General features: G+C 42.7%; 1 protein-coding gene across 1 annotated transcript in view; it reads left to right on the forward strand.

The window, feature by feature from the left end:
• Positions 1–10962, forward strand: part of LOC111962705 (DDB1- and CUL4-associated factor 12) — a 33321-nt gene extending 22359 nt beyond the window's left edge. Inside the window, exons 5-10 of the mRNA XM_023985997.2 lie at positions 311–504; positions 617–682; positions 951–1113; positions 5187–5198; positions 5786–5964; positions 7806–10962. Of these exons, the coding sequence (XP_023841765.1) occupies positions 311–504; positions 617–682; positions 951–1113; positions 5187–5198; positions 5786–5964; positions 7806–7964 (773 nt within the window). The 3' untranslated portion in view covers positions 7965–10962. The remainder of the gene's footprint in view (positions 1–310; positions 505–616; positions 683–950; positions 1114–5186; positions 5199–5785; positions 5965–7805) is intronic.
• The last annotated feature ends 2972 nt before the right edge of the window (positions 10963–13934 follow it).

The following is a 13934-nucleotide window of genomic DNA, read 5'->3' on the forward strand; positions in this document are numbered from 1 at the left end:
AGAGCTCGTAAGCAGCATTTCACAGTAAAGATCTACACCTGTTGTATTCGGCGCATGTGACCAATAAAATTATTGTTACTATTTTTCATATTTTTTAAACTCTGCATGATTGGAAAGAGCTCGTAAGCAAGCATTTCACAGTAAAGTCTACACCTGTTGTATTCGGCGCATGTGACCAATAAAATTAGATTTGAAGTGACAAATTGCCATCGGGAGAACTTCAAACTTTTGTTCATCCTCGATAGTTTTTCATGTATATAATGTCTCCATATGAAATCCACCAACCAATCAATATGCTGCTACTCCCCAGGGTCCCGGGACGGTTCCATGGGACTTTGGGAGGTGTCCGAAGAGGTGCTGAGCCAGGCTATGAGACAGCAGGATGAGGAGGGGGTCCCCTGCTACTCTCATATCTCACACCGTGCCCTGGAGGACATCCCCAAGGAATACACTAACCCGTACAACTGCAAAGTGAGGGCCCTGGCCTTCAACAACAACCACAAGGTCAGCCACACCACCCTCCTAGCCCTCAGAGACAAACCATTGCCTGTGTTCCCCAGTGCAAATCTGTGTTGTAATTGGGACCTACATGCTATCTCTTCTCACTTTTTCTCAGGAGCTTGGTGCAGTGTCCCTGGATGGCTATTTTCACCTTTGGAAGGCAGAGCAAAACTTGAGCAAGGTCGGTTTGAGTATCTCTGGGTCCGCTCTGCTTATTTATCAATGTTTGCTTGGTTCTGTGATGGTGCTTGCAGACATTGAAGATTATGAAGACTTGTTTGGTGTTCTCATAAGTCAGTGTTGAACCCTACTGCATTTTGTTGAATGTCCTCACATACCACAAAAAACAAACGTTTCTGGTGAAGACGATTGTATGCATGTTTGTCCTTAGCCTTGTTGAGCTATATGACCAGCACTGTCTAACAAGTCTATGTATCTGTTGTCCATAGCTGCTGTCAACGAAGCTGCCTCACTGCAAGGAGAATGTGTGTCTGGCGTATGGTGAGGACTGGTCGGTGTACGCAGTGGGCTCTCAGGCCCATGTGTCCTTCCTGGACCCCCGCCAGCCCACTCACAACATCAAATCAGTCAGTTCCCGGGAGAGAGGAAGCGGTGAGGAATTGACACCACACTACACTGTTTGATACCGACATACACACATACGCAAATGCACATACAAAGGGTGCATTAATGGATACAGTGAATTTGGAAAGTATTCAGACCCCTTGACTTTTTCCACATTTTAAGTTAAAGATTTATTCTAAAATGGATTAAATCGTTTTTTCCCCTCATCAATCTACACGCAATACCCCATAATGACAAAGCAAAAACAGGTTTTTAGAATTTATTTATATATATATATATATATATATATATATATATAAATGAAATCACATTTACATAAGTATTCAGACCCTTTTCTCAGTATTTTGTTGAAGCACCTTTGGCAGCAGTTACAGCCTCAAGTCTTCTTGAGTATGACGCTACAAGCTTGGCACACCTGTATTTGGGGAATTTCTCCCATTCTTCTCTGTAGATACTCTCCAGAGATGTTCGATCGGGTTCAAGTCCGAACTCTGGCTGGGCCACTCAAGGACATTCAGAGACTTGTCCTGAAAACTCCTGCGTTGTCTTGGCTGTGTGCTTAGGGTTGTGTGTCCTGTTGGAAGGTGAACCTTCGCCCCAGTCTGAGGCCTGAGCGCTCTGGAGCAGGTTTTCATCAAGGATCTCTCTATACTTTGCTCTGTTCATCTTTCCCTCGATCCTGACTAGTCTCCCAGTCCCTGCCGCTGACAAACATCTCCACAGCATGATGCTGCCACTAGGGTTGCAAAGAGTCGGAAACTTTCCGGTAAATTTAAGCCCTGGAATTTGGGGAAGTTTGCTTAAATTCGTCAAAAAAGTAAGCTTAGAACAGTGAACCTTTTTTTGTGGGATACTCATAAGGCAATTCTATGTCTTGTGGCATATTTTGGTTAAACTATCCCCAATTCAATGGAATTGCAACCCTCTGCATGCACAGTGCATTCTTCCATCACATGTACAGCTGATTCTCAAGATCTTGCACACTAATGAGATGCTATTGAGCCCACACTACTGCACTGTCTGAGCCAAGGACTACATGCTTTCTGGTAAGTTTTGATTACAATACTGGTTGGGGTGAATATATTTGATAAGATATACATTTCTGTTAACTAGTAAATAGTAGCCTACGGCAAAGTGTGTTTAAATCATTTTTAACTTGTTAACAATTTCTGCCAGTTAGTTTTTGCTACCATGTGGGTTTTATCTTGCTTGAGGCTTTTAACTGAGGAGTGTTAATTGACCTGTTTCCATACACGTTTCATTTTAAAACATTTATCTTACAAATTAGTTGTTTTAATAGAACTGCTTAACTATTTATCTGTACATGGAATTGTATTTTTTTAACTTCTTTTTTTAAATTTACCTTTACAGGAAAATGCCACAGGCACTATCTGATGTGTGGAGACATTTCACTGCAGCTAATGTATAAGGAAAAGCTGTGTACATTTGCAAATACCGTGCCAAATCATATGTGAAGAATGCAACAAAGATGCAGAATCATCTGGCCACGTGCATAAAATTCCCTCAGCGCTCAGAACAAGCAACCTCTGACAGAAGTCCCTCTACTTCTATTCGAGGTGAAAATGATGAACCAGACACCTTGTCTATAGCAACAGCTCATGGTCCTCCTGGAATAAGATTTGTTTTTGACTCAATGGAGGAACATAGTCAGAGAGATGCTGATGAATGTCTTGCTCGAGCTGTGTATGCAACAGCTTCACCTCTGATGCACACAGGCAATGTGTATTGGAAGAGATTTCTGAATGTTCTTCGCCAGCATACACCCCTCCAACCAGACATGCTTCATCTACTCATTTGCTGTATGCGGAGTTCAAGTGAAGGTCAATCAAATCATAGACAAAGCAAACTGTATTGCAATCATCTCTGATTGGTGGTCGAATGTTCGTGGGCAAGGAATAATGAACTACATCATCTCCACCCCTCAACCAGCATTCTACAAGAGCACAGACACAAGGGACAACAGACACACCGGTCTCTACATTGCAGATGAGCTGAAGGCGGTCATCAATAACCTTGGACCACAGAAGGTATTTGCATTGGTGACCAGACAATGCTGTGAACATGAAGGTCAGCTTGGTCTAAAGTGGAGGAGTCCTGCCCTCACATCACACCCATTGGCTGTGCTGCTCATGCATTGAATCTGCTCCTCATGGCACTGAAAACTGAAAACAATTGATACACTCTACAAGAGAGCCAATGAAATGGTTAGGTATGTGAAGGGTTATCAAGTTATAGCAGCACTCTACCTCACTCACCAAGTGAGAAGAATAAGAGCATCACATTGAAGCTGCCCAGCAACACCCTTTGGGGTGGTGTTGCCATCATGTTTGACAGTCTCCTAGAGGGGAAGGAGTCGCTCCAAGAAATGGCCATAACACAGTCTGCCAATATGGACAGCCCCATCAAGAGGATCCTCCTGGATGATGTATTTTGGGAGAGTGGTAAGCAGCCTGAAACTCCTGAAACCTATAGCAGTAGCCATTGCACGGATTGAGGGAGACAATGCCATCCTGTCTGATGTTCAGACTATGCTTGCAGATGTGAGAGAAGAAATCAAAAAGTGTGAAGACTTCTGCCTGAAGCCCATACATACCGCAGCGTACATGTTGGACCACAAGTATGCTAGCAAGAGCATCCTGTCTGGTGTGGAGATCAACAAGGCCTATGGTGTCATCGCTACCTTGTCTCGCCACCTTGGCCTGGATGAGGGCAAGGTTCTTGGCAGTCTGAAGTACACTGCCAAGCAAGAGCTTTGGGATGGAGATGCAATATGGCAGTCGTGCCAACATATCTCATCAGCCACCTGGAAGCCTGAGAGGAAGACAATCAAAACTTTAGTTTCTAGACTATCATTTTACAGATGTATGTTGAAAAATGTTTTTGGGAGATGCGATGGATCGTTGGGGATCATTCAATATTCCCTTTTGTTGTTCAGTGAAATCATCCCATGTCAAGAGTCAAGTCAATTAATTAAGGTTCAATTCGGGGTTTTTTTCTATTGGAAGGATTTAATCATTTGCGATTATGTCTACTTATGATAAGGTAAAAGGTTTATGTTTCGGTCTCCATATGATATTGTAAATATATCCAATCCAAGAAACATTTATATTTAAATAGTATTAATTTTAACTGTCTCTTATACACATCTAGATGTGTATAAGAGACAGCTCTACCATAAAGCCCTGATTGATGGAGTGCTGCATAGATGGTTGTCCTTCTGGAAGGTTGTCCCATCTCCACAGAGAAACTCTGGAGCTCTGTCAGAGTGACCATCGGGTTCTTGGTCACCTCCCTGATCAAGGCCCTTCTCCACCGATTGTTCAATTTGGCCAGGTGGCCAGTTCTAGAAAGAGTCTTGGTTGTTCCAAACTTCTTCCATTTAAGAATAATGGAGGCCACTGTGTTCRTGGGGACCTTCAATGCTGCAGAAATGTTTTGGTACCCGTCCCCAGATCTGTTATTCGACACAATCCTGTCTCGGAGCTCTACGGAAAATGTATTCAACCTCGTGGCTTGGTTTTTGCACCGACATGCACTGTCAACTGTGGGTCCGTACATACACCGGTGTGTGCCTTTCCAAATTATGTCCAATCAATTGAATTTACCACAGGTGGACTCAGGTCCCGTGTGGCTCAGTTGGTAGAGCATGGCGCTTGCAACGCCAGGGTTGTGGGTTCAATTCCCACGGGGGGACCAGGATGAATATGTATGAACTTTCCAATTTGTAAGTCGCTCTGGATAAGAGCGTCTGCTAAATGACTTAAATGTAAATGTGGACTCCAATCAAGTTGTAGAAACATCTCAAGGATGATCAATGGAAACAGGATGCACCTGAGCTCAATTTTGATTCTCATAGCAAAGGGTCTGAATATATTTTCGCTTAGTCATTATGGGGTATTGTGTGTAGATTGAGGGGGGGGGAAATGTAATCAATTTTAGAATAAGGCTGTAACGTAACAAAATGTGGAAAAAGGGAAGGAGTCTGACTACTTTCCCGAATGCGCTGTATGTAAACAACATAATAGCATACAAATGTTCTGTCAACTCTTTTTAATTTTKATTTCATTTCATTTCTCCAGAGGCAACACGAGGTACTACAAACACATTCCACCAAGAAGCAAAACAAAACCCAAACATTCTCCAAGACCCGCCCTGCACTTATGCTGCCTTCAAGTGGTGTCGGAATTATCGGGAAATATGAGTTTCCAACTCAGAAATGTCACTTGAATGGCCTTCCAAGTCGGGATTACGAGTGGGAAAGTCGGGAGAAAATTATGATACCGGAGTTAACGACTTGTGGCATTTCATCACTGACCTTTCACCTTTTCAACCAAAGATAAAACTAAGCAATTTACATTATTGGTGCATTATTTTAATGTAAATAATGTAGATAGTTTGGTTGTATTGTAAACGTAAGAAAAGCTAGCTAAATTATTATTAGTCACGTTAGCCAGCTAGCTAAAATCTCATTGGTTGAAGGGTTCTTTTGACTTCAAACGCACTTGAAAGCACTCATGTCGGGAAATACGAGATTCCGGGGAGCATTTGAATGCGGCATTACAAACAAGTGCAGAGGCAGTACTTTTGAACAGAAAGTTAGTGATAGATTATTTTTTTACATTTATGAAGCTATTAAAAGTGAGGTTTAACTTGTCTGTGTGTTTGCTCTCCTTCCCAGGTATCCGCTCTGTGAGTTTRTATGAGCACATAGTGACAGTGGGCACGGGACAAGGCTCCCTGCTGTTCTATGATATCAGAGCCCAGAGGTTCTTGGAGGACCCTTCCAGCCCGGCCGGCGGGTTCCGGCAGCGCCCAGGAGAGGGCATTCTTAAACTCACCACAGGGAAYGGCTGGCTGGTACGCTTTATTTGTTATTCCACTTTGTAAAGTATACCCCTCTTAGCAGAACACTTCAAGTTAAATTACTATACTGAACAAAAATATAAACACAAAATATAAAGTGTTTGTCCCATGTTTCATGAGCTGAAATAAAAGATCCCAGAAATCTTCCAAACGCACAAAAAGCTTATTTCTTCCAAATTTTGTGCACAAATTTGTTTACATCCCTGTTTGTGAGCATTTCTCCTTTGCCAAAATGATCCATCCACCTGACAGGTGTGGCATATGAAGAAGCTGATTAAACAGTATGAGAATTACACAGGTGCACCTTGTGCTGGGGACAATAAAAGGCCGCTCTAAAATGTGCCGTTTTGTCACACAACTAGCCACAGATGTCTCAAGTTTTGAGGTACCTTGAAATTGGCATGCTGACTGCAGGAATGTCCTCCAGAGCTGTTGCCAGATAATTTAATGTTAATTTCTCTACCATAAGCCGCCTCCAACATCGGTTTAGAGAATTTGACACTACAGACAATCGCAGGCCATGTAACCTCCACATCGGGCTTCTTCACCTGCGGGATCGTCGAGGCCAGCCACATGAACAGTTAAGGAAACTGTGGGTTTGCACCACCCAAGAATTTTGCAGAAACTGTCTCAGGGAAGCTCATCTGCGTGCTCGTRGTTCTCAACACGGTCTTGACCTGACTGCAGTTCGACGTTGTAACAGACTTGTGGGCAAATCCTCACCTTTGATGGCCACTGGCACGTTGGAGAAGTGTGCTCTTCATAGTTGAATCCCGGTTTCAACTGTACCGGGCAAATGGCAGACAGCGTGTATGGTGTCGTGTGGGTGAGCAGTTTGCTGATGAAAACGTTGTGAACAGAGTTCCCCATGGTGGTGATGGGGCTATGGTGTGGGCAAGCATAAGCTATGGACAATGAACACAACTGCATTTTATCGCTGGAAATTTTWATGCACAGAGATACCGTGACGAGATCCCGAGGCCCATTGTCGTGCCATTCATCCACCGCCATCACCTGATGTTTCAGCATGATAATGTACGGCCCCATGTCGCAAAGATCTGTACACAATTCCGGGAWGTTGAAAATGTCCCAGTTCTTCCATGGCCTGCATACTCACCTGACATGTCACCCATTGAGCAGGTTTGGGATGCTCTGGATTGACGTGTACGACAGCGTGTTCCAGTTCCCGCCAATATCCAGCAACTTTGCACAGCCATTGAAGAGGAGTGGGATGACATTCCACAGGCCACAGTCAACAGCCTGATCAACTCCATGCAAAGGAGATGTCGTGCTGGACAAGGCAAATGGTGGTCACACCATATACTGACTAGTTTTCTGATCCATGCCCCTACCTTTTTMTAAGTTATCTGTGACCAACAGATGCGTATCTTTATTCCCAGTCATGTGATTACGGCCTAATGAATTTATTTGAATTGACTGATTTCTTTATATTGGCTGTGGCTCGTGTGTCTCCATAATGACATGGTATAGCATTTCTAGATTGAAATAGTACTGTCATGAAACAGAACATATTTATGAACAGCTTATTTAAGATTTACACAAAAAGAAGATGTGGTTTTGGTGGAAAGTTGGGTCGAAAACTAAGATCTTCTGGTCAAACGTTGCAATAAACTTATACAGGATATATTTAAACATTCTGGAAGTAAACTGTTAAGTGACACCTCACCTCAGTGATTAGTCTGTCTTGGACCTGCCTTGACAAGATCCTGGCACAAAACGATAAGAATAATTTCTCCCTCAGTGTTCTCTTCCTCTGTTTTTCTGCCATCCACACCCTCCCTCTCTCACACCTGTTTCTTTCTCTCATCCCCCAGAATCACGACGAGACGTGGAGGAGCTACTTCTCGGACATTAACTCGTTCCCCAACGCTGTGTACACACACTGCTACGACGACTCTGGCACCAAGCTGTTTGTGGCCGGCGGACCACTGTGCTCGGGCCTTCACGGCAACTACGCAGGACTCTGGAGCTAGCCTTCTCTCATGTCTCGCCATCTCTCCTTACCCAACCCCAGTCCCCCTCTCTGCTCCTCCTTTTGGTGTTACACTCACTCAGTCATCCCTTCAGTGTTGTCCCTCCCTCCCTCACCAACATGTATCTCGTCACCATCTCTTTGTTGCATCCCTCCATCCTCCCTTGTACTTTGTCCTGTCTTCTTTCAGTTCCCTAGTCTCTGCTCCCCCTTTCAGTTCCCCATCAATATATATTGATGATTAACCAGTGATGTTGTAGCGAGCTGGGAGGTCTGCCTCTAAGAAACTCAAATGAAAGTGTAACGTTTTATTACAATTTTCAACAGTTACATACACTCCATGGATTGAACAGTTTTTTTTTATTTTTTTTGTTTTTTTCCTTTCCCCTAAGGAAAGTTGTTTATTTTGCTTTCAGATGCCCTACTGGCATCGACAGTTTCCTTGCGTGGACATTCGGGAGACTTTTTCCCCTTCCCTTCTCTCTCTGAAAAAAAAAGTGGTGTGATATAAAAGAGGACAATAAGTTCTTAAGGCTGGAACAAACAGGAGAGTACTTACACTTTTCTAAGAAATGTAGAGAGGACATGCTCATTGGCTGGTATGGGACCACTCTGTGCCATGGCAACTAAAGAGCCGTAGCGATGGAAAAACGATCCAATCAGACCTGAGGTGAGAAGAAGCAGTGGATGAGTACAACCAATCAGATAGCGCCGGCCACTTCTTTTTTGACTGATGTGAAGGAGGGATGACTGTAGATACTAAATGCCACATAGGTGTTCTGCTCTGAATAATCATGGACACTGCTTATTTTATTTAGATTCTGACTGATTTGAAAAACGTACACTTGTTATCGCTATTAGCGTTATTATTTATTTTCCCCCCTCTCACTATCACCCTTAGCTATGGTCTTAGGCAGGGGTATTCAACACCAGTCCCGTGCGGAACGCAGTGTCTTCTGGTTCTTCCCCCAGTTAGTGGTCTGGTCATGGCAGTGGTTGTCCAGGGATTCCCTTGTTAGGCCACGTGGAGTTGTTGGCCTTTTGCTGAGACATTTCRAATAGTAACGGGTCTGGGCCCGGTTTCCCTAATGCATCTTAAGGCTTGGTTCGTTGTTAGAACCTACGTAGGAGCATCGTTAAATGTCCGACCTGTTTCCCAAAACCATCGTCACTAAAGTTGCACAAGAAAAGGGTAGTTATTTAACGACTGCCTCAGACCACTCGTAGAACAGCAAAGTGCGTCTTTTTAAATGTTTTTTTTGCCCTTCCACGTCACTTCTTTTTACACAGATCTCCGCTCAACACAAAATCAAGATGTTTATCTGTCTTTCTGTTACCACTGATAACTTCAGAACGAATGTGACTACAAATACAAAGTTGCCAATGTCTTTGCAATTGTTATCAACAAGCGAAGGATATAAGATTCTTCAAACGAAAACCGAGATGTCTGAATTAAATGATAAATACACTAGGCTACATATAGACCTATATATTGAAATACATTTATCAATTGAGTTTAGCTATTTATACGCGACTTTACATTTTTTGCCTCAATAGATTTAATGTGTAGTCTACATTAGCTCAATGATTTAAATACGTATATTATTTTTGGTACCTTTACCCCTTTTTCTCCCCCAATTTCATGATATCCAATTGGTCTTGTCCCATCGCTGCAACTCCACTACGGACTCGTGTGAGACGAAGGTCGAGAGCCGCGCGTCCTCCGAAACACGACCCTGCCAAGCCGCACTGCTTCTTGACACACTGCTCGCTTAACCCGGAAGCCAACCGCACCAATATGTCGGAGGAAACACCGTCCAGCTGACGACCGAAGTCAGCTTGCAGGCGCCCAGCCCACCACAAGGAGTCGATAGAGCGCGATGGGACAAGGAAATCCCGTCCGGCCAAACCCTACCCTAACTCGGACGACGCTGGGCCAATTGTGCGCCACCTCATGGGTCTCCCGGTCACGGCCGGCTGTGACACAGCCTGGGATCGAACCCGGGTCTGTAGTGTTGCCTCAAGCACTGCGATGCAGTGCCTTAGATCACTGCACCACTTGGGAGGCCCATGATTTCAAATCTTGATTTAGTGCATTATAGGGTAAGCATTAGAATAAGCCGCCTCAATGTTTGTAGCCATAGGTGATCTCTAATAGGAGCTCATCCATTGTCACTATTGTGGAATAATTTGAATGGTATGATTTGAAAGGGAGAACGCTGATCCGAGAACAACGCCGTCTTTATTTAGATCCTATCCGTATCAACACAAGCCACAACGACGCACTTAGCGAACGTTCTCTCTGCTTTGTGTTTTGGGAAACTCATGTTACATCTTTGGCCGTTTTGTAGGAAAGCTGCATCGTTAAAATACTAAGTTCCATTGCTATCGGGAAACCTGGCCCTGGACAAGTGCATAGGGATTAGGGGTTGGAGTTGATTACCTCTGGAGGCACCATTGTTTTTGTCAGTTGTTTCTATACTATTTTTTGTATGTATCAAGGGATGAGTGTAGCTGCTCTTTTCCTTATGTGTGAAGGGCAGGGTAGATTTGAGTTAATTTGTTGCCTTTCTCTAGTCTTTCTGTGAAAGACTGTTGCATGCTGACATTTATTTAGCTTTTTTACATGGAACTTTTCTTAAGTGTTCATGATCATGCGAGAACAAAAARGAGCCCAATTACGACTATAATTTGAACAAATAAATAACCATCACTTTTAAAAGAGTGTTTGATATATAAATGTGTGTGTGAAATGCATAGGGTAAAATGCATATGTTTTTATGTATATGTTTGAGGCGTGTGGACTGACCTTTGCCTTTACTTTGGTGGTGACCTATTTTATACACACCTCATGAATGTTTTTTTGTTTTTTTACAAATGACTAAACCTGAGGATATTGTATGATATCAACAACAGCCAAAACACCCTATTAAATCTTTAAAGAAAATAATGATACAAATAAAAAAGTATATTGATGTAATATTTATCTTATTTCATAATGCTGTTTGTGTGGTTTATGTAATTGTATTTGTGCCATGATGTGTGCAGCACTGCATTTCTTTCATCACTCAAATTGCTGGTCATTGAGCGGTCCATGCAGTAGGCCTACAGTTGCCAGAAGAGCAAATATAAATGCATTTGTCATTGCTTCATAAACAATAGGTGTAGACTAACAGTGYAATGTTCAATTACAGGCCCTTCCCAACAATGAAGAGAGAAATAATAACACAAGGAATAAATACATGAGTAACAATAACTTGGCTATATACACGGGGTACCAGTACCGAGGTGGTGTGCAAAGTAATTGAGGTACACTGAACAAAAATTTTTATTTAACATTTATTTTATCAGGGAGTCATACTGAGACAATTGTCTTATTTATAGATGAGCCCTAAATTATAGAAAGTACACAGGTTAAATACAAAATGCAAGCAGAAAGAAAAACTCCGTCATAAAAAAAAACAATCATTAAAGATCCTCACATCAGCTTTGTGAATTGCAGTGGTTCCCAAATTTTTTATAGTCCCGTACCCCTTCAAACATTTAGCCTCCAGCTAGCACCAGGGTCAGCGCACTCTCAAATGTTGTTTTTTGCCATCCTTGTAAGCCTGCCACACACACTATACGATACATTTATTAAACATAAAGAGTGTGAGTTTTTGTCACAACCTGGCTTGTGGGAAGTGACAAAGAGCTCTTATAGGACCAGGGCACAAATAATAAATTTTGTTTTTTATTTAGCCATCTTACATGCAAAACCTTATTTGGTCATCAAAAATTGTAACTCTGCAATTTTGGATTGTATTGGAGGGAGTCTAAGATTTAAATAATTTCCCACATAGTCTGTGCRTGTATTTAGTTTTCATGCTAGTGAGGGCCGAGAATCCACTCTCACATAGGTACGTGATTGCCAACGGCAACGGTGTCTTAACAGCGCGATTTGCCAAGGCAAGAAACTCTGAGCGCATCCCTATCCAGAAATCTGGCAGTGGCTTCTGACTTAAATTAAATTTTCACAGAACCGCTTGTTGCAATTTCGATGAGGCTCTCTTGTTCAGATGTCTTAAGTGGACTGGAGGCAGGGCATGAAAGGGATAACGAATATAGTTTGTGTCGTCCGTTTCGGGAAAGTAGCTGCGTAATTCCACACCCAGCTCACTCYGGTWCTTRYCTATATCACATTTGACATTGTKCTTAAGCTTGAGTTCATTTGCATAGAAAAAATCATACAATGATGGAAAAACCTGTGTGTTGTCCTTGTTAATACAGACAGGAAAGAGCTCCAACTTCTTAATCATAGCCTCAATTTTGTCCCGCACATTGAATATAGTTGTGGAGAGTCCCTGTAATCCTAGATTCAGATCATTCAGGTGAGAAAAAACATCACCCATATAGGTCAGTCGTGTGAGAAACTCGTCATCATTCAAGCAGTCAGACAAGTGAAAATTATGGTCAGTAAAGAAAACTTTACGCCCGTCTCTCTATAAAAAATAAAAAAAAGTTAATACTTAGTCCCTTGATAACCAGAGCACTTGTAAAAGCATTACATGGTCGCTGCCCATATCATTGCATAATGCAGAAAATACCCGAGAGTTCAGGGGCCTTGCTTTAGTATCCAAAATGTCTTTCAAGCTGTCAGGCATTCCCTTGGCAGCAAGAGCCTCTTGGTGGATGCTGCAGTGTACCCACGTGGTGTTGGGAGCAACTGCTTGCATGCCCGTTACCACTCCACTATGTCTCCCTGTCATGGCTTTTGCGCCATCAGTACAGATACCAACACATCTTGACCAGCCAAGTCCATTTGATGTCACAAAGCTGTCCAGTACTTTAAAAACATCCTCTCATTTGTCCTGATTTCCAGTGGTTTGCAGAAGAGGATGTCTACCTTAATTGACCCCCCGTAAACGTAACGGACATATACCAGGAGCTGTGCCAGGCCCGCCACGTCTGTTGACTCATCCAGCTGTAACGCATATAATTCACTGGCTTGTATGCGAAGCAGTAATTGTTTCAAAACATCTCCTGCCATGTCACTGATGTGTCGTGAAACAGTGTTGTTTGATGAAGACATTGTATAGTATTTGGGGGAATTTTCACCCAGTGTTGTCCAAGCCATATCCGCGGGAGCAGGAAGAATGAAGTCCTCCACAATAGTATGGGGCTTGCCTGTCCTAGCGACTCGGTAGCTCACCAAATAAGATGCTTCTAGCCCTTCTTATTAATGGTATCTATTGCTTTTATACAGTTGAAGTCTGAAGTTTACATACACCTTAGCCAAATACATTTAAACTCAGTTTTTCACAATTCCTGACATTTAAWCCTAGTAAAAATTCCATGTCTTAGGTCAGTTAGGATCACCACCTTATTTTAAGAATGTGAAATGTCAGAATAATAGTAGAGGGATTTATTTAAGCTTTTATTTATTTCATCACATTCCCAGTGGGTCAGAAGTTTACATACACTCAATTAGTATTTGGTAGCATTGCCTTTAAATTGTTTAACTTGGGTCAAACGTTTTGGGTAGCCTTCCACAAGCTTCCCACAATAAGTTGGGTGAATTTTTGCCCATTCCTCCTGACAGAGCTGGTGTAACTGAGTCAGGTTTTGTTGGCCTCCTTGCTCGCACACACTTTCAGTTCTGCCCATAAATTTTCTATAGGATTCAGGTCAGGGCTTTGGGATGGCCACTCCAATACCTTGACTTTGTTGTGCTTAAGCCATTTTGCCACAACTTTGGAAGTATGCTTGGGATCAATGTCCATTTGGAAGACCCATTTGCGACCAAGCTTTAACTTTCTGACTGATGTCTTGAGATGTTGCTTCAATATATCCACATAATGTTCCTCCCTCATGATGCCATCTATTTTGTGAAGTGCAGCAGTCCCTCCTGCAGCAAAGCACTCCCACAACATGATGCTTCCAACCCATGCTTCACGGTTGGGATGGTGTTCTTCGGCTTGCAAGCCTCCCC

This window comes from Salvelinus sp. IW2-2015, linkage group LG1, assembly GCF_002910315.2.
Source record: "Salvelinus sp. IW2-2015 linkage group LG1, ASM291031v2, whole genome shotgun sequence".
NCBI classification, from domain to species: domain Eukaryota; kingdom Metazoa; phylum Chordata; class Actinopteri; order Salmoniformes; family Salmonidae; genus Salvelinus; species Salvelinus sp. IW2-2015.